This window comes from Merops nubicus, unplaced genomic scaffold, assembly GCF_000691845.1.
Source record: "Merops nubicus isolate BGI_N331 unplaced genomic scaffold, ASM69184v1 scaffold10692, whole genome shotgun sequence".
Taxonomy (NCBI): Eukaryota; Metazoa; Chordata; class Aves; order Coraciiformes; family Meropidae; genus Merops; species Merops nubicus.
In genome coordinates, this window is record NW_008595746.1 from 52,306 (window position 1) to 77,250 (window position 24,945).

Below are 24,945 nucleotides of genomic sequence, written 5' to 3' on the forward strand. Positions count from 1 at the left end.
GTTGAGCCACATGCCCTCGGTGAAGAGCAGGCACCGGCCGTGGAAGTCGTTGCCATTCTCGGAGAGCGGCACCACCACGATGAAGCTGAAGAGGAAGGCCAGGAAGTAGCAGATGCACTGAGCGAAGAGGAAATTGCTGAGCGCCATGGCCGCGGCTCTGCGCAGGCAGCGGGAAGGAAGGAGGGAGGGAGGCGGGGAGACGCGGGAGGGAAGGATGCGGGAGGGAGGGATGCGGGGCTGGAGACGGGTGAGGATGGAGGGATGGAGGGAGGACGCCTGCATCTGGAGGGGGTGGGGAAGGAGGAGGATGCGCAGTGCAAAGCAGAGCGATGCCTCCTCCGGGCACGGCCGCAGCCGCCCCCGCCCGAGCTGCCCCGCTGATAGCTCCAGGGTCGCGGGGAGCGCAGAGGAGAAGCTGCTCGGGTGGATCTTCCTTCTTCAGGGAAATCTGGCTGCTGAAACACCTTGGAGCCCGGGAGGTTAAATCAGCCCGTGCCTCCCCATCAGCCTGTGCCTCCTGGGTATCCTCCCAGCTCTCAGTGGGGTATCTCCCTGGTGCAATAAGACACTCATGTAACCCACGATGGTGGCTGTGGCACGCACCCCTCCACTGGAAAAAAAAAAAAAAAAAAAAAAAAAAAAAAAAAAAAAAAAAAAAACCACAAACAACACCATCTTCATCTTGGCTGATTGATCCCAGCAAGTTTTGGCCCCCAGCCTCTAAAAAACTGTCCACCAACTTCAGATAGTGGCAATAAGGGACAGGGTGCACAGCCACTCCAGGACCTGAAGATCAAGTGGGTTTGTTCCTAGCTGAGCCGGTCACCACTATCACCCACATTACCAACCCCCACGCCCCCCACCCCCCAAAAAGATATTGCAAGCAGCAAGAAGAGCTTGCCAGAAGTAGAACAGCTTTTGTTGAGCCTTGTTGCACCTAGCAGCTGCCCAGGTCCCCAGGTTGGCAGATGGAGCAGGGGTGAAAGAAAATAACACAAATAACCTAAGCTGGACATTGGGCAGAGGATGGACCAGGACAACAGTGGTACATTCCTGGCAGGAACAGTTGCCACTCACTGGATTCCCAGAGGTGGGCATCCATACTCCTCTGCACTGCCAGGACCAGTCTCCTGCCCTGTACCACTCTTGGAAATACATCAGAGCATCCCCTCAGCTGTGGGGCCCAAAACTACATGGCCAGGATGCAAGAAAGCAAAAGGCATCAGAGAGAGGAATGTGATTTGTGCACAGTTCCCACACCCCTGGCACAAAAATCCAAATTAGACTGATGCTAAATTAGTTTCTCTTCAATCCCAATTTCCTTTTTCCATCTAAACATGAATCCTCTTTCCAACACAAGACACCACAATTCATCTCCAGTTCTAGTAAAGTCATTTCCTAATTCAGTTTCTTAGCCATTTCCACTCTGAGATCAACTGCAGGTCTCAGATCACTTCTCAATCCCAGGGCTGTTTCTGCTCATTTTAGACACCACCTCCTGCGTAATGTTCAGAGAAGCAGATGGAAGACTGGGACCCTGAATATACTGCACATGGGATTTCAGGCTTGTATTTCCATTGGACAGCAAAACGATTATTTTCCTATGCTGTCGAGAGGTTACAGACACAGTCCTGAGGCAAGCACTGGAGGAATTCTTAGAGAAGATATTAATTTAGCTTCATTGCAAATAATTTGTAATGCATATTGTCTTGAAATCTTGCTCTATATGTACAAGAAAAGTATTTTTTCTGCATATCCTGCTTCTTGAATAAAAACTTGTGCCATTACACACACACACACACACACACACACACACACACATATATATATATATATATATGTCAGGCCATCTTTTCTGAGCCTGATCCAACTCAAATCATCAAAAACTGTATTTCAGTTTTGCAAGATGAGTTATAGAGCACTGACCTAAGCCTGTGGGGATAGACATGCACTCCTGACAGAAAAGATTTTGCTGATATTTCAGTCTGATAGTAAGAAGAAAAGTTTATTTCTCTTAACCTTGCTTCCAAGCAGTGCTGGGTTCCCAAAGGATTTTGTCCTTTATCTAGAAGGAAATCAGACCTGGACTGAGTGGGAAAACCTTTCTTTGAAACCTGACACATCAGATGTGGCCAATAATCCTTTCTGAAGTTAACTTGAGAGGTCAACACCAACATAAAAGCTCAGTTACTGCTTACACTGGAGCCCACAGAAGGGGTTAGCGGATGCCAAGGGCACTTCGCCTCGGGCAAGCCCAATGCTCAGATCTTACCACCAGCAACCACAGGGCTCTGTTGCAGAAGGGTTATTGCAGAGGTAAAGCATGAGGGTCAGTTGTAGAGCATATAAAGTTGTCTCTGCTGATGAATAAACTCAAGCGAGCATTTATTGGAGAGTTTCAGAAAACACAGTTAGGCATTTGCAAATGTTAACAGACATTTAAACCAGCTGCACTTAGGAGGCTGACAGCTACTAAGTGCAATGTTTGGTTGGATGGAGAGACCACACACTGGAATGAGGAAAGAGCTAAAAATCAAGCATGTCAGCCATCACTCATTTGGTAGCTGCCTGGATTTCTCACACTCTTCTCTCATGTAAATCCTAAAAAAAAAATTATGCTAGGTTGAAACATGATGTCTGAAATACACAGGAGGTTTAGTGGAATAAATCTGATGGTCTTTTACAAAGACTTAAATGAGTTTAGGTGAAACTGGGGCAGAAAGCCGAGGTGAATGGTTATTCATTCTTTCTCATATCACGGGGAATAGAGGACGTCAAATATACAGGTCAGATAGGATTTTTTAAAATTTTACAAGATGCACATATTTAACACAACACATAATTATTCTGTGGCACTCATCACAGGACACTCTAGAAGCCAGAAATAAGTGCTGGTTCAAAAAGAGACTAGAGAAAGTAATGAGAAAACAGCCCATTAAGGGCTGCTAAATACAGAGCTAGGGAAGTAACCTTCAGCTTGGGAGGTCCCTGAACAGCACATTGCTGGGAAGGTAGAGACACAGAATGATCGCTCTGGATTTGCCAGAATCCTCCTTTCTCCTCTAAGGCAAGCACCTGCTACTGGCCGTCCTGGGAGATGGGATCCCTGGTGAGATGATCCTTTGGTCTGACCCACTACAGCCATTTCAGGTTCTCATTACAACAGCTGACAGCACTGGCTTGCTGTCTCAGCTTTCCCATCCAAGTAAGGAGAGTTGTTCCTCCAAAGCATCCCCCCACATCAGGGCTTCTGTAAATGTCTTTAGGATGAGGTAGACACTGGAGTAGACATGTGGTCACTGTTTGGTCCCTTTTGCAGTGTGGAGGAAGTCAGTGAGGTAGTGCTTTGCAAGTGCCCAGGACAGAGAGAAGAGATGGTGCGTAATGAGAGGACGCTGCACATTCCCCCAGCTCTGGTGGTGCCAGAGCTCAGGTGGTGCTCTCATGGAGCACAGTTTTGAAGTCTTCCAACTGCAACCCCAACATGACCCACAGCATCTTGAACATAACATCCTAACCCAGTTGCCCCCAGTTCAGAAGTGGCTTGCCTGGTCCAGGGCATCCACCCAGGCTTTCTGCACAGGAACTGAAGTCCCATCTCCTGAAGGAAAGAAGCCTAAAGGGAACTGTTTGCTGACATGTGACTGAAGATGACTTGCTCAGCATCAGGGAGGGTGAAGTCCAAAGTTTGAAAATCCTATTTCTCTGGAAAAAAAGGCCACAAAAATAAAACAGGCTGCATGATCGACTGCCATTGCACCTCAGTGATAAGCAGAAAACCACCCTGGATAAATCAAGATCGGATGTACCTTATTTGTCTGTATTCCCTTCAGCCCTATATCTCCTTCTAGCTGCCTGGCTAATCCTCTGTAGATCAAGTAACACTGTATGAGTTGGACTGATGTGGAATGACTGATGGGGACTGTGGTTTTAGCTGTGCTGCTGCACACTCCCTCTCAAGTCATTAATTATGCCATCTGACATGAGCAGTGCTCTCAAGTTGATATTTGTGAGGTAAGTGATGAATTTCCTCTCCTCCTGATAGCTCATTAGGACATGTTTTATTATGTGAAAATTTGCTGAGGAATTAATTATTCAGGCAAAAACATTTTTGTGAGCCACTTTATTTATTTATATATTTATTTCACCTTGGATATATCATATCTGTGGTCCAAGAAAAATAATGGCCACATGTCTATAAGGTGGCCACCATCTTGACACCAGTAACATGTTGTTTATTTCTGGAGAGGAGGCACAGAGTCACAGTGATAGCTCTGCAGAAGGATGCCCAGGGAGCAATATGTCTACATTCCAGGCAGAAAAATACAGTCCAAATGGCTGCTATTAAGTCAGCCCTTCAGTCACCCAAAGGCAACTTCTCCCTGGTTTACTTGAGACCAAACAGGTGCCTCAGCCCATTTTATAAACTGGTTTAGCAAATTCAGTTTGCCCGTTTAATGCAGCAAACCAACTCCAGGCTCTGAAGTCTATTTTATTCACTCTGTTTTATTAATATATAATGCATTATTAGGGTTTATTATAATAATTATTATATTATTCCATGAGTCTTTACCTGTAGTATTTGTCCTCTGAAACTAATAGAAAGGCTGCAGGCATCCCACGTAACACCTAATGTTAGTACTGCACCTACCACTTTTGGGGAGAGGCTTCTCATGGTAATCACTATCTTTAAGAAGGTGTCTGCCGCTAGTTCAGAAGGATTATAGACAAAGTACCTAACTGTCAGCCACCTGTCACATCTACATTTCTTCACAGCTACTACTGCATCATGAATCTCTCAGGGCAGCTCATCTGGGAACATCTTGACATTTTGCCTTTGTTTTTTGTACAAGCATTTTTTTTTTTTTTTTTTTTTTTTTTTTTTTTTTTTTTTTTTTGAGTGTCTCCATTCTGCTCAGATAGCTGTCTTGTCTGCAGGGAGGTGATAGGCAGCAAAGGTGCCATGCTGACAGACATTAATGGAACAGTTAGCAGGAAGCAACTGTATGTCATTAATCTGTCCAGACAGAATAACCTCTGTATTTTGATGCACAAAGACACACAAATATATTTGAACTTTTTCACATTCTGAACAGAACAAGGCAGGCCAGGATGTGGCTAAATCATTTCTTTAAAAGAAAAGGATGCTTGAGCTTTCCACAGCATCATTAACCCTAAGCTCTGAGTGACTAGTGCATGTCAAACTCTACACAGCACCTTACAGCCTGTTATATCTGAAATAGCTAGCAGGGGCATGGGCCCAAAATGGCCCATTATTTACCCACCTGCCTGTCCTGTCCTCTTTTAAGGAGGACAGAGGTAGGACAAACTCCAGCAAGGCTCTGATCCCAGGTTCTGCACAGGTGAAGACTGTATTGAAAAAAAACAAGCTTCAGGAGTGAATGTATATTATCTTCTGGCACCAAAAAGATGTTAGAAGAACATGGGAGAGTTGGAGACTGCTTAAAAGAAGACAGAAGAAAGATCAGCAAATTAGGAACCCATGGAGTTCACGCAATCAAAACCCAGCCTGAGGATAAATGTAACTCTGCCCAGCTTTAGATTAAATGGAGTCATCACATATTACATCAATATCTGCAGCTTAATCTGTGACTGCCAAAGACTGCAGTGTCACCATATCCAGAAGTGAAGAAGCCATTGAGGTCTTCTGCATCTGAACAGAGCTGGATCTGCTCAAACTCTGCACCTCAGAGCTTGTGCTTTCTGTACCTACAACATTCAGCATCCAGAAGTCCCTTCTGTGCATGTAACAGTTTGTCACAGTGTTCTGCTTTATTTCAACTGCTTTTATTCTACCTGAACAGTTACTATGTACCTTGAAAAATGGCTATCTTGTGCCTATTTCTAATGTCCCTGCCTGCTTGTAGCATGAGAAGGACCAAGCAGAACCTGCAGGCAGGATTGTGTCCTCAACAGCAACACAGAAGAAAAGTCCCTTGTGCTGTCCACATCTCCTTCCCTGTTTCTCCCTCTTGCAGGAAGGTGTGTTTAACAGGGGTAATTCTTAGACATGCAGAAATCTAGCAGAAATTTTGGGGAAGATCTCTGAACTGTTTTGTCCTCAGAACAAAACTGCCTTTAACAGTGACTGACACTTTGCTTAAGTGAGTCTGGTGTGCAGAGCCTGGTGTAGGAGTGTCCAGCACTCACCATGCTTTTGAGAGCACTCAAACATATAGAATCATAGAATCATTTAGGTTGGAAGGGACCTCCAAGATTATCAAGTCCAACCACCGAGCCACCAGGGCTCCAAAGTCCTCTGCCAAAACAGATCAGAATCTGTCAGGGTTGGAAGGAACCACAAGGGTCACCCAGTTCCAACCCCTCTGCCATGAGCAGGGACACCTCCCACTAGATCAGGCTGCCCAGAGCCTCATCCAGCCCGGCCTTAAAGACCCCCAGGGATGGGGCCCATTTCCCAGCCCTAGTATGGCTTTGAAAAGGAAATTCAGTATTTGCTTTTTTTTTTTTTTTCTTTATAAAACCATTTTTATGTCCAGCCATTAACTAATTTGTAACATAAGACTGAATAATTTCCATGGGAAATTCTCAAGGTCAGTAATCAATGACCCATCACAAAGACACCTGAAAAGAAGCAAAAAGAAAAAAAATCCCTCTGTAAAGCACATCATCCTTATAAATGAGTTATCATTGTGACTAAAAAGGTTTTAGGTTGCAGGGGGAGATGTATCACAGAGTATCTCTGGTGTTCATTCTAATTAAACACAAGTTGAATTACATTTGAGAAAAAAAAAAAATAAAAAGCATCTCAAACCCTTGTCCATGTAACTAGGTGCTACAAATTAGCATACCTCAATTAGTTCCAATGCTGCTGCATGACTTTAACACCAAAGGGGGTTCTGACCCACCTGTCTTCACCAGTTTCTGTTCCAGTCACAGAGACATGTATACTAAGAGCAGCTAATGGGTAGCATGCCAATTAATAGCATGTAGTTGCTTTATGTGTGACATATTGTATCATGCATTGATTTTTAATCTGCTCAAACCAGCATTTGTCATGCAGGGTGAAAGTCTGATGTGAGAAATAGCCTCTTCATTTTCCCTGACAACTATTAACACTGAGCTAGTCTTCAGCTCGTGCCGCAGGCAACTGCTCCTGCCAAAAATAAATGCAAAGACTGAGAAGAAAGCCAGTTTGCAAAATTAAACTCTATCTCTAAAGTGAATAAATCAGGACAGAAAAGCATATCCTTAATTCCTGGAGACAAGAGGAACTTCACGGTGACTGTTTACCTCTGATCATGGCAGTGAGCAAAAAAGAACCCAAAACATTAAACAGGGTTTTGCTACTGTGGATGGGACAACGCAGCTGTAACGGGGTCAAGTGGACTTAAACTGGTTCTGGAGCTGTAGCACAAGGGTCCTGTGGCTTCTCCACCACTCAGTCATGTCACAGCCTACACTCAGTATCCTAAAGACTGTCAGCCTGACCCATCACCAAAATGCACGTTGGGCAGGTAGCTGTGAAAGCTGAGATCCAGCCACAATAAAACACAGGACACAAAGACTTTGGGGGAAATGACTATGGCCCTCAAATAGCTCCAGAGTGTATTAGTCACCTTGTTCACATGTAGGATAGAGACAAATGTTCCTCAGCTAAAGGCACTGGTACTAACCTAATTACAGCCAGCAGGAGGTCTGACCTGGTTCATCAGCTCTTGAGGCTACTGAGAAAAAAGTGGAAATAAATAATAAAAAAGAGCCCTAGATCATCATATTCCTGGCTTGGTGTAGTTTTCAACTCAGCAGATGAAACCACATAAAGCAGGTGGTTTTCCAGAGCTCTGCTTCTATATTTCAGTCCAAGCCAAAAGTACCTACCAGCTAACTCACACTGGGTGGCCCCAGCTTATCCTGTGCACAGATGCTGCATATCTATCAGTTGCTGTCACTGGGTTTAGTTATTGGTCATCAACAGAAAATTGAATAGATCTATTTGGTTTAGAAAACAATAAACCCATGGGCTTTCTAAAGGTCAGAGAACTCCCACATGTCTTATGTCATTATTGCTTTCTTATCATTAGGCTCTCCTGTAATGTTACATCTTGTTCACAAAATGTAGTCTCACTGAGGCTTTAGAAATATTAAAGGTCCAGATATTTATTCCCCTTTCTCATTAGGGTATTATTTCTTTGTAATTTACAAGGATCAGCTATAAAATGATGTGGTAGGCTTTGTATTTAAAGGTCTGTACAGGGAGAATAACATCAGCTGACTGAGTAAACCCAAGACTATGATCCCCAGAAGTTACTGCGTAACTGAGATGCAGCTGTGGGATGCTAGGGGGAAAAAAGGAAAAAAAAAAAGAAAAAAGGGCAAATAAAAATAAAGATTAGCAAATCAGAGATTCACACAAGCTCAAAATTAACTACTTTGTAGGTTCAAACAGAGGTCCCACCTTGTGTCAGGGGCACACACATTTTACTCTGATCAAAGCAGAGCTTTGAATACCTGACACAGGAGATGAGATATAGATCTGTGATTTGCAAAGTAAAAAGACAACAACAGCAATAATGAGACATCAAAATAGATCTGAATGTCACACTGCTGACTGCAGCCATAGTGATTCCTTAGCTTGTGGCAGAGACAAAAAGACAGAGAATACAAGCTCACTATAATAACAATTACTTTAATAAGCAGGTAAAAAGAGGTTTTGGTGGGGGTTTTGCTGGGTTTTGTCATATTTGGTATTCATTTTCCTTGTGATGTATCAAGAGTTGATAAATAATGCCCTTTACTAAAATGCACAGTATGAGGAAGATTTTCAGAGGTGCCTCCTGATGTTTGCATGTCCCCAAACACTGTCTCTACACCAACAGTAACAGGCAGACCCATTTGACTCTGTCTGTACTCTGAGCTTGCCACAACTAGGACAAATTTAGCTAATATGTTCATCCGAGAGTCTCCTGCCAAGACACGTAAGACCTACTAGCCAGGACGTGTTGTTACATGGCTTGTAGAGCAGAGGCGAGCTGTGCCCAGCCTGCTTGGCAGGGCAGTTCATGTTCATCCTTCTCTGCTGTTGTATCCTAACGCCTATCCCTCTACAGAGTGGGCAGCTGAGCAATCTCCAAAAATAACTCCTTCCACAAAACTCAGATTGAGAATGGAAAAATGTAACACTCCAAAAATCAATAATCTTGCCCAAAAGAATTCTCTTTTCTCCTTCAATAGCTACCAACCACAGTGCAATCCCTACCTCTCCCCAAGTGCATGTCAGAGGAGAAATGACAAAACAGTGAAGGAAATACAACAAAGACAGTAACTGTTAGTGATGATGCTGAAGGAGGTCTAAAAAAAATCACTTAACCTCAATTTCTGCTGCTGCAGAGGCCAGAAATGTCCATTGACAACAGCTGGCTGAAGGCACGGGACTATTCCTGAACGACTCCCACATAAATTCTTTTTGCTTAAAAAAATGCTCTATACCATCAACAAGTACAAAATTTTCATCTTACTTAGGAAGTTTCTGCATTCTGAAAAACCCACTGTATAAACGGGAAGTATTTTTATTAACATTTAATGGAGAATTGAGTGCCATATTGACACTAGAAAATGGACTGTATTATTTTTATACTGCGATATGCAAATATACTCATTGTTATTGCAGATTAGGAGACTGAATTTGCTAATGCTTTTTAATAATGTTTATTATATTTCTCTGACAAAAATACCCATTAAAATACCACTTAAAGAGCATGAAGGCTGCAGACATCTGAAATTAATTCTGATTTTTTTTTAAAAAAGCAAGTTTTAAAAATTCAAATCTGCATTTTTCTGGTTTTACAAATAGCCCACCAAATCAATATTTCAGGAGAGTGAATCAATATTTCAGTACACTGTGATATAAAGTAAAAAAAAATTGGTCTATTAACATCTTTTTATTAGCGTGTCAATTGCAGTGCACAAAATTTGCACATATGGGTAAAGAAATTGTTTCCTGAAAATGTGCAAATTGCTACTTCACTGAATGTAAATGAAGTGCTAATTGCTCTTTGCAAACAATATTTATGCAAATTATGCCCTACTATTACATAGCAGTGTGGAGTTTACATTTACATTTGTCACATTTTTTTTCTCCATCCATTTGACAGTGCCTGGACATCAGGACTAGGGCTATTACTCACTTCTTTTTCAAGACATTTTATGGAGACATGAATGGGTAAAGAATGGGAAAGAATCTGCAGACAGTAATATATCATGACCTAGAGGGGCAGAAGATCTAAATCTCTTCTGTTATTCTGGTTCATCATTCACTAAGCAAAGTATTTGCAATAAATGTTTTATACCAAATTTGCCTTTTATTCTGTTTGCTGTTTGACCTACAATATGTTGGGAAATTCTCTAGAAAATCCATCTAAAAAAACCCTCTGTTCTTTAAAATATACAAAGAAACTTGAAGTAGCAGACACCATCAGACCAAAGATGGAATTTAAATGGATATATTTGGACTTTGGGATTTATTTTTTTTTTTAACTGATATTAACCTAGTTTTAAGAGCTTGCTCCTTTCTTTTTTTATCTCATTAAGGTGTCATTAATTCAGAGAATTCAGCACACCTGGTCTGGAATTTCCCAGCCATAAGGAAGAAGAGCCTTTAGTGACTTAAATAATATCTGTTTGGTAATATTTATGAACATCACCTGAAATACTTTATCTTGAAACCTTGAAGGTTCCCTGTACACTTATCAATATTTCATTTTCTGAGGTGAAATCCTTCTACAGTTGATATTATTAGTTTTCCCACCAACTGCAGCAGTGTTCAGATTAGCTTTCCATAGTTTATTTTCCCAAAATTTATTCTCTGATATAAACCAGTACTTTTTTTTCTTTTTATGATTTTTTTTATTGGCTAAGAGGCCTTCAAGCTCTCAAGGCTGCTGACAACTTGCTCCCAAAAAAAAACTGAAGCAAAAAAATTCAATGCAAGGAGTTGGTTTTACTTATTTTGAGGTTGAACGGATGGGACGTGCCACCATAGCACAGAGGAGCCAGAGACAATGCGATTTTAAAATATATATTGCTGTAGGAGGGGAACAAATATGTCTGGGTGAGCTGGCTGGAACCCTCAGAAATTATAGGAATTAGCTTTTATTGCTCTCCAGAAGCACGTGAGCTGCTTTCCTTAGGCATTGCCTGGTGGTGTGGGTTACCCTTTCTAGCTCCACTGCTATTCCTGGCTCTGAGAGTGGCCATATCATTCATGTCCACAGGATAAAATGTCAAATCCTTCTTCCTTTGGTAGCACTGACAGTTCATACTAGATCTCATGGCCATAGAGTTCACCTCCACCCATCCAGCCCCTGGGGAGCCGCTCTCCTGGCAATGAGGCTTCAGTGAGATTTACTCTTCTGCGCCAAGGGCATGGCAGAGCAGTAACACATCATGAAACCTTGTCTTACAACACAGAAGGGGAAAACAAAATAAAACAAATACCCCACACCACTGTGCAAAACTCTAAAGTCAACCTTAAGTCAGCTTTTAATTTTGGGAGACTTCTTTGAAACAGAGAGAATGTCAGGCACAACCCAACGTAAGTGGAGAGACTCAAGGCTTTCCACTTAGGAGCACCTCTGAAGACTTCTTGTTTTAAAAAGCTTTCCTTCTCACCTAGTCACTTCTTTCTCTCCGGAGAGCTGGGAAACAGCAACCTTATTCCTTTTTCACTGAGCTTTCCAGGATGGGTTACTTGAACTTCCCTAAGGAAATATTATTTCTTTTTCTATATTACTGCGGGGAGTCTGTGAAATACAGCTTCTGTATGAGATGCACAAAACCTCTTCCTCTGGCCTTAGATGTTGTTTCTTTGTCTCCAGAGCTATCCAGTCCTCTGGTACTTTCTAGGGAAATTCTCAAACATCACTCAAATTTAGCTCTATCTCTGCAATTGGAATTTCTTACAGCTCAGATATATACCTGCAGGAGCCACCTCAGTCCACACCACAAAATGTCTTCATTTAAACACCCTAAAAGTGTTTTAATTCAAACATTCTTGAGAGAGATTTAAGCTAATGTGATTTACACAAAACAAGTTCTCTTTCTTCTTCCTGGTGCCCTCTTTTCCAATGCTGAATGCAAACTGCTGCACTTTTATCTGCATTTGGGACCACAGGTAGATGCCTCTAGCACTGGCTTGACTGCAATTTTTGGTTGCTACCTCCAGCAAAACCAATCTGCACAGGTTCTCCATAGTGACAAAGTGTAAACAGACTTCCCTGCATCTCATCAAACCTATCTTGCATGAAAGAAGAGTTAAAATGAAAAAAAATTAGTTCACACTTCAAAAGGGCTTGGCAACCCCCAAAGAGTTTTCCAATTCCCATTTACTTTATTTTCTCCAAAGACTCTGCCCCGCTGCTGGAGGTCGGTCCCTTGGTAACAAATTCTACCTTCAGCAAGTCAGACTATGTTTATGATCACATTTTTAATTACTCCAGAGAACATATGTTAATGCTCATTCATCTTCAAATTGAGGAACATCGTGAGAGTCGGGAGCCATATGGCTCCCATCTATAGAGAGGGAAAAGGTGTGTCAAATTCCTCACTCCATTACCTCCCAACAAGATTAAATTTATGTCCAAGGCTGGGCACAACTTTGGTGCCAGCAAGATGAGGGCTGGGACCTGCAGCCAGCACACCATGTGCATCCCTCTGAGCTGCACAGCTCTCCAAGCATGGATCAGAGCTGCAGGGCACCACAAGCCCAGTCTGCAGCCCCTGGCGTAGGAAGCGCAGCCCTGTCTGCCCGTAGGACCCCTTTCAATAAATATTTAAATCTGAGCATGCCATGTGTTAAATACTTGTCAGCTGCTTAAGCACTCGGTGTAATCTGGGCGTTTCAGCCTGTTTTCTGCGTGGGGATGTCCCCTTTGGGCCAGAAAAGTGTCATAGGAAGCAGAAAACAAGTTGCAGCGTGATGGAGAATCACTGGATTTTCAAGTCCTCAGGTTTAAAGCTGTGGCTTAGAGGGTTCAGAGTTAGTTTCTTTTACTCCCCAGACCTAAGAGAGACTTGTCAGGGACAGTTACAGCAACATCAGACTTGGATGTTCATCAACCCAGGTGCATTGAAGTGTCTACAAAGGCAAAGTCAACACCTTCTCAACAGATTAATAGTACTGACATAGTACTACACTGAGTACCAGTGAGGTAATACTCCATGTAATCACATCCCCGTCCCTTCCATTTTCCAAGTTGTTCCTTTACTCTTTATTTTCTAGTGCTGACAAGGAAGACACAACACAAAGAGCAGTCTGGGTTCAGCCCTTTGTCAGGCATCCAGGACAGAAGCATCAGCAGGGTTCCTGCCGGGGGCTGAGCACTTGCAGATAAAGTGGTTGTAGAGGTGTCACCAAGGGCACACTTTGATCTTCAGATTCTTATTACTGGTGATGATATGTGAGAAGACACGGATGTTGTTTGGTCTCAGACCTGAGATTGTATTTCTAGTGCTGGCAGTTAGGAAGGAAAAAACTCAAACATATTCTTGGGAACACATGGCATCTCGTATGGCAACGAGGGGAATACAAAGGCATATTGCTATTTTTAAAGCAGATTTTCTGACTACAACTGTGGTTTAAAATATACGTATAAATAGCAATCCCTAGAGCCTGCTGATGCCAGTCTCCTCCTGAACTAACAGCTTCCAAATAGTTTTGGTAGAAGGCATCTGATCCCCTAATACATCTAATACTGATGTAAAAACAGTTTCACACACACACAGACACATCCTGGTGTCAAAGCCGCTATTTAGGATTTACCCCAGAGTCACCGAGAACAAGCTCTGACCCACAGTGCCCAAACACAAGGGAAATACATGTTCCCAAGCACAGGAATATTTTATTATCCTGTGACAAGGCCTGTGCTCTCGTCACCCTGGAGCTGGGGGGATGCTGCCAGCTCCACTCCCAGAGCTGGCTGTCAGTCTCCCAGCATATGCCAGCTCTCAGCATCGTCACTCCACTGCTGCAGACCTCCAATACGGAGACATGACAGGTCTCAGAGATGAAGTGGCATAAAACAGGTCCACCCAAGAAGATATTTGGTGGTGCTTCACAATTAGGATTCCCTAATTCACTTCTCTGGGGGCTATCTGGGCAAGGGTGCTTTCCCTTGCATAAATTGCCATCTAGTCCTTCCAGTACACCCAAAGAGCAACTTTAAATCGAAGCAGCTTCACATTCTTTCTTGTTTTTTAGTGATTCAGGCTTGCAGGTTATCAATATTAAAAAAAAAAAAAAAAAAAAAAAATCAAGAGAAGGAACTAGTTATAAAGAAGCAATCCCCTAGTGACCTAGGCATAGCAAGGGAGGTGTTAGATGCCCAGGCTGCAGTGAGATTACCTACTCCACCAAAGAGCCCATGCTCAGTGCCAGGGCATAATTAAGCAGAGAGGAATGGGATTCCTGAAAGCTGAGAGCTCTGACTGAGAAGCTGTCTGAATGAATGAAAAGAAAACAACCTGCATTTCATTGCTGTTGTGTTAATTCCTGACCACTGAGAGAAGAATTACCTGGCATGGTAAAAACCTCCAGTCTCCCTCACTGGTTTGTGCTTAATGGATAGCATGAGCACCACGGAGTTTGTTTGCATTGGCTTTCTTTCCCCTGTCAGGCTGCAATTATATTGCTTTGTTTGACTTTGTAACAGAAGTTATTAACAAAAATGTGTTGAGAGTAGTGCTGCTATGCTGATGTGACTCAGGGTCTTCAATCTAGAGATAACTTCCCCAGTGTAGGTTATAATTTTGAGGCCAACCCTGTCAAAACCCAGCACGCAAAATTCCAAGACATTGTGTAATTATATTAATTTATTCAAATGAAAAATTAGACTGCAAGGTTTTATTTATTCCAGTAAAGTCTGGCTCTTTCCTCCATTTCCATTTCTAAGCTGTTATCCTGGAGATGTTTGAAAACAAATATATAACTTATTCATCACTGTTTTCAAACATCCACCAAAAGCCAAAATTAGCCTTGGTTTTAGTCCTAGCGCAAACATAAAAATGACCTATTTTTGAAGGAAGGTGTAGCTTTAATTAGCCACAACTTTTAACGTTTTACAAGACATCATTTTCCAAAAACCACTGTGTCTCTTGTAGTCATTTTAATTTCCAGCCAGTGTTCATAGACTAAACCATTTGTCTAAGATTAGAGGGGAAGAAAGTGGAAGGAGGGAAAAATACATAATCTAAAAGGACTCAATGTCTCTCAGTGGCTAAGGGCCAACTTGTAGAGATGTGCAATAGATAATTTGCCTCATAAAGTCATACTGGCCTTAGAGAGATACTTCAAAACTTTACTGGACTTCTCTTTCTCTTGGCATCCTGCCTCATTGTGTGTTTTTATTTCCTCCATAACTATACATAGCTGCACTTCATCCCCACATATCAAACACTTAAAACTGTTTTGGTGATTATTTCTGTTGGCTTAGCTTTATGTTGAATAAGTTTTTTAATCTCCATGGTCAACTGCTTGTGGAAAAGACCATATGACTCAAATCACAAAGATGTACTCAAAAATATCTCCTAATTGACACATCTGGAGTGTTTGTTTGTCTTATATAAGGCAATCCAAGTAGGTAGGTATCAATCAGTCATCTATTTTCCATGCTAAAGAGTTCCAGTTTATTAATTGTTTTTATATGTGCCTTTCTTTTCTACCTTCCATGCTCCACAGGATGCAGAAATATAAAAAGCTTGCATGCAAAGTAAGACAGCCTTGAAGCTTGTTTCCACCCCAGATTCCCCAGCAGTGTGGCAGTAAAAAAAAAAAAAAAAAAAAAAAACATTGACCAGGCAACAGAGGAAGGGAAGAGATATAAACAGGAGCTTTACATTTCCAGAATCTCCCTCACCTTCCCCATGTTCAATGTAAGCTTCAGAGACTTCAGTTACCCACTGTTTCAAAATAGAAACCTTGTGAATGAGGGCAATGACCCTTCCCCAGTCTGCTCTGATACACAGCAGCAAGGTAACTACCTTTGCAACTGGGAGACTGACTTCCTGAAGTCCCTTCTTGTACTCCTGGAAAAACACCAATTTTTCTCTCATTGTTCATATCAAAAATGCTCAGCGGGGTGCCTCTGGGTGAGTTTGATTTTGTACTTTCTATGTTGCTGAGTGTCTGCATTTCAAATAAAAAAAAACCTTTTAGCTGAAAGCATGTAACTCTGCTTTGTATCTAGAAAACATAATGCTACAGTGCAGTCTTTGGCTCTAAATGTGCACCTGTAAATATCTTAAACAGGCACTCAGCAACATGCTATTGTTCCTCCTGCAGGAGAAAAACTGCCTCAAATTTGAACCTTGGACGCAAGGGAAATGTGAAGTGGATGCAGAGAAGTAACGTGTTCTTCTCCAGCTGACAACTCAAGGTTACTTCTGAAGTAAATAAAGCGTTGCTAAAGAGATTTCTCTCTCTTTTCTCATAATAAACTTGCTACATGCTGAATTTGACTGCTTTTCATTACAGAAGAACTGAACAGGTCAGAGGGTGGGCAGGTTCAATTTGTTGTTTCAGTGCACGAATGCCAAACAGCTTTCTATTGTGCTGAGGAAGTTAAACCAGCCTTTGACCTCCCCTAAGTACAGACCACACAGGCAAGGTTTAGCAGAAGGCAGGCAAATTCTCTAAGCTTCCCTTTCGGCAAAATATCTCCCTACTTTCATGGCTGATAGAAGCTGGAGAAGAGACTCAACATCAACATTTCAAAGTTGAGAGGCTTTGCCTATTTACAGGATGAAGAAAAACACACTCAGAACCCAATCCATCCCCACTACAACAGGACAGCTTCAGCAAGCATAGCTGAGTGCAGCTGAAGACCCCAGGTCCCATTTTGAGCAGTTAAGCAGCATCTGACAACATATGTCATCTACAGATGTCCAGATCTACAGAATAGTCTTTTACTTGCACCTTGCAGGTTTTTCCTGCAAAAGGAGGAGTATAAAACCCTTCAGGTTGGTGTCAAACCACCCCATCCAAAGCAAATCGAGTCAGGAAGGGACTAAAGTTGAATATTCCTCTGTGAGACCATTCAGTAGCTGCACAAAGAGACGGAGTATTGCATGTGCAGAAAGCCCTCCCACAAAGGAGTCTGGATTGCATCCATGAATTGGTAAGGAGCAGGCACAAGTAGCTTTCTCTGGTGTCTGGAACATTCAACAGGTGTCTGTCTCTAACACTTTCCTCCTTTCCAGCAGAATTTGTATTTATTAATGAAAAATTATGAATAATTACTTGATTTTGCCCTCTAGGTCTAAGTCCCAAGCCCCCACGTGGGTACTGAATTGCCCGTTACAGCAGCAGCAAAGTGCTGGCTGCCCCCCTGCTGGCTCTCCCAGCGTCACGTCAAGCTTTTCGCTGTTGTACCTCTATACTTAAATGACTTTCAAATGCACAGCTAGGCCACTTCAATGGCTCATTGCCTTGGGAGGGGGTGGTCCTGCTCTCTCCACTCCATCTCTGCTTTTTCCACATCACTTTTTTCCACACTATTCTCCTTTTTATTCTTCTTTGTTCCCCTTGACTTGCCCTGGTCCTCAGAGGACCCCTTGCTGATTTCACACAACTGGCAGAAAAAGAAGGTCATTAAAAACCCAGGTAATTTGTTCATATATATATATATTATATATACACACTATATTTTATATTTGTTTTCTTCAAGATGGGCAAGTCAAATTGGCTCAGTGAAGAGTCAGAGAAGCACTAGATCTAGCACAAGGGAGGAGGCAAGGCCACAGCACTAAGCCTGGAGGCAGAAAAATAGGTCAGGCTCTGCCAGCAGCAAGTCATTTCAGCCTTACTGGCAATCCATAGAGAAAAGGTCCTTCATTAGGTAAGCTAAGGGAGCCAGGAAGAAAAGGCAAGGAAAACAGGACTATAAGTACCTAAACCACTGGCTGGAAAGAGGTGCCCCTCTCTTGGCAGGCAGCTGCCTTCTCTACTGCAGGTCCTCAGCCATCAGACACTAACAGCCTGGTCCTGCCACGTGGCTCTTTTAGCAAAGCCTGGTGCTAAATAAAGACCAGGGGCTGGAACACCTGGGGTTCCAAGTGAGATAATTGCACCCAATTTCCACACCAAGGAAATAGCAGAATTTCCCTCTTCTGGGAAGGCAAAGAGATTTTCTGTGTAATGCAGGGGTGTTGTCTCCTCTGAAAGTCATCTTCTGGGAGAAGAGGGTCAGAGAGGAGCGAAGCCATGAGGTCACTATATGCCACATTTCAGATGCTTATACAGCCTTGTCAATGCCAGAGTCACCAAGACATATTTCTGTCCTCTGGGCTTCCCTTCCTGGTAGCCCCAGTCCTCAGCTCCAGCACTGGAGTGGACAAAGGACTTTGCCATTAATAAAAGGTCAAACCAGGAATGACTATTAAATTTATGGATACTAGTGAAATTGGGAAAGGCAGGATCACAGGACATCAAAGATGTGGAATAAGCAACTGCTTATGTTTTTTTTTTTTTTGAGCATTCCTAGGTTATATGGAAAAAACAATTAAGTAGTATGCTTGCAGTATCTAATATTTTAAGTTTGCTTTAATAGTCCTTTACATCATTATGATCAGTGCTGTGAGTGCATAAATATCTACATCTCTTTAACATCTTCTTCTTGACAGGTTAGTTTTCTACCCACAGAGATATTGATGAGACACTTTTGTACTCCAGATATGTGCATTTTTCTGCATTTTCAAATAGGAACCACCATTATCTTTTTGCAAGCTGAATATTTTTTATACATCATTTACTAGTGACTAATGTGTGCTTCAGCCATGGGCTCCAAGGACTGTCATTTATCTTAAATAATGACCACAAGTTCTTAAACAATCAGCAACATACTGGCTGCAAAAGATGATCACAGAAGACTTAGTTACAGCAAATGGAAACAGAGCAAAATGTATATTGATGTATTTTACTTTGGAAACAAAAATATCCCTTTGTTTCTCTTCTCTGAAATGCAATATAAAGTACAGAAAGGTTTTAAATAATACAAAAATACACCATTTTATTTCTGTTTCTGAAGTCAGTTCGCCACCTGGAAAAAGCCAGTCTAGCTTCAGTGAAAATCAAAATAGCCTACATCAATAACCTTCCTAATTGCACTTCCTACCTGATTTCTTACTGCCACTGAATATTTTCTATATAAAGATTATAAGCAACTAAATTTGTACATATATTTAGGACAATGCCAGTGGCCACAGGATACAAAATGTTAACATTAAGACAATGATTTCACATGAAAGCAAATTGGATGCAGTTTTCCACAGCAAAATATATATCCTTTTAACAAGTCAGATTAGCCATCCAGCTTTTTGAAGCACTGCCTTGCAGAAGCTGGCCCAGTTTGTGCCAGAGCATACAGCCACATCTCCTGGACGGAAGTTTATGAGCAATGAAATCTCCCCTTGGGTTAAACATGAGCTAGAGCAATGGTATTACAGACAGAGATCACACTTCAGGCCACACAAGCTGAATTTTGGGAACCCTGCCCAAGCTATGCCAGTCAGGCATAATAATAAATTGTGAGCAGTCCCCTGAATGTTAGGAAGCTATTGGGTCCTTAAAAACATATTGTAATTTCAACTCTTGTCCGAGTCATTCCCAATGACAATCTGGACCTATTTTTCACATGCTCCTAATGATTACAAGTGATCTATTTGACCTTGATTTTCATGGAAAGGAAGCTCCGTGCTTGTTTGGATGTCTTCTTTTAAGTATTTCCTCTTCTACAGTTTTACTGGCAGCTCAACAAATAGTTTCCCTAGTGCCAAATAAGTTCCAGCTATACAACAATTTTTCCACATGCTTTCAGATGCTATAAAACAGCTTCATCTCCATTCTGTATCTTAGGGTTGAGTCATTTTTTAGTATCTTGCCTCCTATTAATAAAGAGTAATGGAGTGATAAATGTGTATTTTACACAATACACATCACTATATATGCATGCTGCTGCTTTCTACAGCACAGCCACCTCTGTGCAGGCTCTGTACAACCTCCTTTTGTAAACAGGCAAACCTGCAGGAAGCATAAGCCCAGGGAGCTTTCATCAGCACCATCAGCCAGGCGATGGGACAGGCTGTCTGCAGGGAGAGATCAGAGTCAAAATCTAAACAGAAATCTCTTTACCTTCTTTGGAGACCCTTTACTAATCTTCACAGAAGTGCAGTGTATATTTTCCAGTCAGATGTGTCTATAATCAAATGTATTATAGACAATATTGACATCATCTGGGTACATTGATGGTCACACTTTACATGTGGAAATTTGGCCAGTGTGTAATTTCTAGTTCCAAGCACCTCAGAGTCTGCTAACTGATCAGTTTCTAGCTTGTTCCTGCAGTCCCTAAATGCTTGCCCTATGCACCTTTTCATACCTGTCTGTATAAGCCTGGCCATAACAGGGAAGAGTGCCTGATAAAGACTCTTTTTTTCTACCTACACAGGCACTTTTAATTGCTTTTGGGTGCAGACATCACAGTCGTAGATTAACATGAATTTTTTCTAAACTGATTAATAATTTAGACTTTTTTATGGGTTATAAACCCACAATACCTTTAAGAGAGCAAAGATCTTATTCTCATAAACTCAGAATTTGGAAACTGAAGACCATGAAAGTTCAAAGTCCCTGAGACAAACCTTTCACACCTTTAAAATTTACTAGTTGTAAACATAACTATGATGAAGCACATTTTCATATTACAGCTAGTATTTGCCCAGGTATACTTCTTTCACTCCTCCAAAATGTGGTCACTGATAAAGATGGATGCCTTTTGACAAGTAACATCAGTCATTTTCAGAAATCTGACGAGGCAACTGTGTGCTCAAACAGTTTTACAAGCCCAACAAAAACTGAGCTTGTAGAATATCCTTGTCTGCATGTGCGTTTTGTAGCATCAGTAACACGTACCTTGGGAGCATTTAATCTATAGTATCAACACTATTTATGGTGTCTGAAGTTTTACATGGCTAAAGTAATTACTGTTATAAATGCCAGCAATATTTTAAAATTAACATTTAAGTTTCCTTCGACTTAGAAGCAGAAGACACTTAATTGGCAAAGATGAGATCGCAGCAAACTCCTTTGCTATTTAGGGTCTGATTCTGCGTAGCTGATGTACAAAAAGGTCTGTATTTTCATCCTGAAGCCAGTTGTCTTGCTTGATTTCTGGACTACTGGTGTGGCCACAGGACCAGGTCTGGTGATTCTTTTCCCTGTTCACCTCCTGAGAGAGTTCAGCTTTATCTTTTCCTCCTGGTGTAGGAGTCAACAAGCCTTCTGTGCCTCAGAACGTAATCTACACCTTAGTTGCCAAATGGACAATAAGTCCAACTCCTTCTATTCCTCCTCCACTGTGATAGCATCACATAAACAATATCAGCAGAGAGGCTCAAGAAAGGTCCCTAACTTCCTTCAAACCACTTCCAAAGCACACAAGTATGGACCTACTTCCTGTTGAAAAGGGCTTTTACCACCTTGGGATCACCAAAGGATTGAGACAAGTCATGGGCTGACATCTCAGACAGCTGGGAAACTATCACCACCATCAAAAAAGAGCATAACCAAACTACAGTCTCCAAAGGAGCAGGTTCACCCTTTGCCGCGGACTGCTCTGGTGTTGCAACAGCTCATTTGCAGCCTAGGGGAGTTTTGTCTGAAAGGATTACAGATCCCAGTCTAACATCTGTGGCACACCAACACATGAAAACATTATCCAAGATGACAATACTTTCTCTGAACTGGTAAAGAAGTATCCCAGATGTGCTATCGGAAAGTTATCTGAGAAGCAAAACATTCTCCAAGACATCTGGATCACATAATTAAACCAGTCTAATAGTCCCTGCTGGTGAGAAATATCACTGCTTGTCTCCCCTGCACCCCTGCTTTCTTTTTCCCCCGTTCCCAGCTCTTTGTGACTAGAGTGGTTTCCTGATCCTTGCTGAACTGATTGAACCCACTAAGCTGACAGAAAACTAACCCAGCAAAAAAAGTTGTCTGCTCATGCAAGAGTCATGACAGGGCTGCTGCTGAAGTGCAGGTGAGGATGGGGAGGAAAGGAAGGGAGGGGGAAAAGGTAGAGCTATTTTTTCATTGGGTCAGCTTGACTGTGTTGTGTGATCCTACCCTCTATTATGAAGGAAAATGTCTACTTTCCAGAGGATGACCAAGGAGTGCAAAGTCTCTTCTACCTTCACCCTTTGAGATCTACTGCAAAGTCAAATGAGCCAAGAACTATTTCTGGGCAGTAGGATAATTTTTGTCATTACTTCATTTCAGTACTTATGTCTGCAGAAGATATAGATATTCATGCTGGAAAGGCAGGACAAGGAACTCTCCACTGCTCTTAGTTCATCTCCTTCCACAGACAGCTACAGTTTAAGCTCAGGGGAAAAAAAAAAAAAAAAAAAAAAGCTTTTTTCCTTAGCCAAACACCTGATCCTACCTGTAGTACAGCCCTGCCCCGTCTTCAGAATCACAGCCTGCAAGCACCAACTATTCTTTGCAGTCAGTGATTACTAACATATAAACTGCATTATAAAATTAATATATACTAAATTATATACAGGGAGAATTTCCCCTTCCCCCTTTTTACCATCCGTGAGTAAAAGGAGTCCATCTTTCATAGGCATGTCAAGGAGCTGTAGTTCATGCCTGGGAGAAAATTACAGGACAGTTTTTATAGCAATTCAGGCAAGGGAACCCCACTATGAAAATAAAATACAGTGCAGCCGTGCAACACTTCATGACAGCCTTGCTCAGTATTTCATAGCGAGGATGGGCAGTGGGTGGCCGTGGGGAGTCCTTCAGCTCCTGCAGAGCCATCAACAGGCTGCAGGACTCCCATGTGTTCCTACATAGGAAGAAATTTCTCAGCAAGAGAAAGAGATGGCACCTGCCATGTCCATCCCTTGACCTCTCTCTCTGGTACAGTGCCTGAACTCCACTAACATTTTCAGATACTGAGTTGTTTAGATTACAGAGCATGCTTTCTATTCTGAGCCCTGTTCACAGCCCCTGATATTGTTAATAAAGAAATGCTCATGCTGCTTCACAATGAGCAAGAGTTTCAGGCATTGAATAGAGCCAACAGATAGCTGATACACTCACATATTCAGCTACAAGGTCTTCACTTAACCTGAACACACACTGCAGGGCCTTTCCTTTTTTTTTTTTCCTTAGGAATTACTCCTGTTTTGCATTTCAGAACACTTGTCATTCTGGTGAATATTAATTGCAAGTTGTAATTAATTAAAATGTCAATTAATTCCTTTATTTTATTCTTTAGGGTAATCTTGTATTCTGTGCAAGAAAGAGCAGCAAATGAACTTACCAGATTGAAATAAAACAAATCTTGGTGTCAGTAATGAATTGTGGATCCTGAAAGAAGCAATTGTCTGGCCAGAATTTGGTCAAGGGAGACAGAGGGTTAGAGGGTGCATCTATGAAAGCAGACGGACCAGCACATTGTGAGAGTTTGGGGACCACCTATGGCAAATTTATGAATTCCAGCTATGATTTTATGAGCACTCTGTGCATTCATGAGTCATGATCGTCATTTGCTGTAGGCTCATGGCTTATGTTAAAGAGAGATGGGATGGCAACTCCATGACCATCTCTGAAATAGGGCGTTGTCAGGACCATAACCAGTGCACAGCCATGCTTTAGTAGAACATCTGGTTATGGCCTCAGCAAAACTACTTTTCTAAACCTAAATTCTACCAGGGTAGAAACCAAGCAGGAAATCACCAGTTTGGCCACAGCGATCACAAGGAAGGAAGGGGATGGAAGCTGAAACTAGGGAGCTTTTCTTTTTTTTTCACTGGAGTTGAAAGCTCTAGTTAATCAATGAAAATGTGACTGTGGGATAAAATTGAAGAAAAATGAGCAGAATCATAGAATCATTTAGGTTGGAAAAGATCAAGTCCAGCCATTAACCTAACTGTACCAAGTCCACTGCCAAACCATGTCCCTAAGCACTGTATCTACATGGCTTTCAAATACCTCCAAGAATGGCTACTCAACCAGGTCTTTGCGCAGCCTGTTCCAGTACTTGACAACCCTTTCAGTGAAGAATTTTTTCCTAATATTAACCTAAACCTCCCCTGTTGCAATTTGAGGCCATTTCCTCTTGACCTGTTACTTGGGAGAACAGACCAGCACGCACCTCTCTACAGCCTACTTCCAGTTAGCTGTAGAGAGCAATAAGGCCTCCCCTGAGCCTCCTTTATTCCAGGTTCAACAACCCCAGTTCCCTCAACCACTCCTCATAAGACTTATGCTCTAGGTCCTTCACCAACTTAGTTGTCTTTCTCTGGACCTACTTTAGCACCTTGATGTCTTTTGTTTTGAGGTACGTGAAACACAGTATTCAGAGTGTAGCTTCACCAGTGCCAAGTACAGGCAGGCAATCCCTACCCTAGTCCTGCTGACTACACTACTTCTGATACAAGCCAGGATGCTGTTGGCCTTCTTGGCCTCCTGGACACATTACTGGCTCATATTCAACCAGCTGTTGATCAATACCCCCAGGTCTCTTTCTGTCAGGCAGCTTTCCAGCCACCCTTCCCCAAGCCTGTAGCACTGCATAGGGTTCCTGTGGCCCAAGTGCAGGACCTGGCCCTTGGCCTTACTGAACCTCATACCACAGGCCTTAGTCCATCAATACAGCTTAGCCAGGTCCCTTTGTCGAGCCTTGCTTCCCTCAAGAAGACCAACACTTCCACCCAGCCTCATGTCATCTGCAAACTTACTGAGGGTGCACTCAATCCCTTCATCTAAATCATTGGTAAATATACTAAACAGAAATGTCCTGAACACTGAGCCCTGAGGAACAACACTTGTGACTGGCTACCAGCTGGGTTTAGCTCCCTTCACCACCACTCTGGGCCCAGCCACCCAGACCATGTTTT

At 42.2% G+C, this 24,945-nt stretch overlaps 1 protein-coding gene across 1 annotated transcript in view; it reads right to left on the bottom strand.

Annotated features, from left to right (window-relative positions):
* The window catches only part of TMEM179 (transmembrane protein 179), an 8,599-nt gene extending 8,324 nt beyond the window's left edge, over window positions 1-275 (bottom strand). The window contains exon 1 of the mRNA XM_008936172.1: window positions 1-275. This exon is cut by the window's left edge and continues 158 nt beyond it. Within this exon, the coding sequence (XP_008934420.1) occupies window positions 1-147 (147 nt within the window). The 5' untranslated portion in view covers window positions 148-275.
* Between the last annotated feature and the right edge of the window lie 24,670 nt (window positions 276-24,945).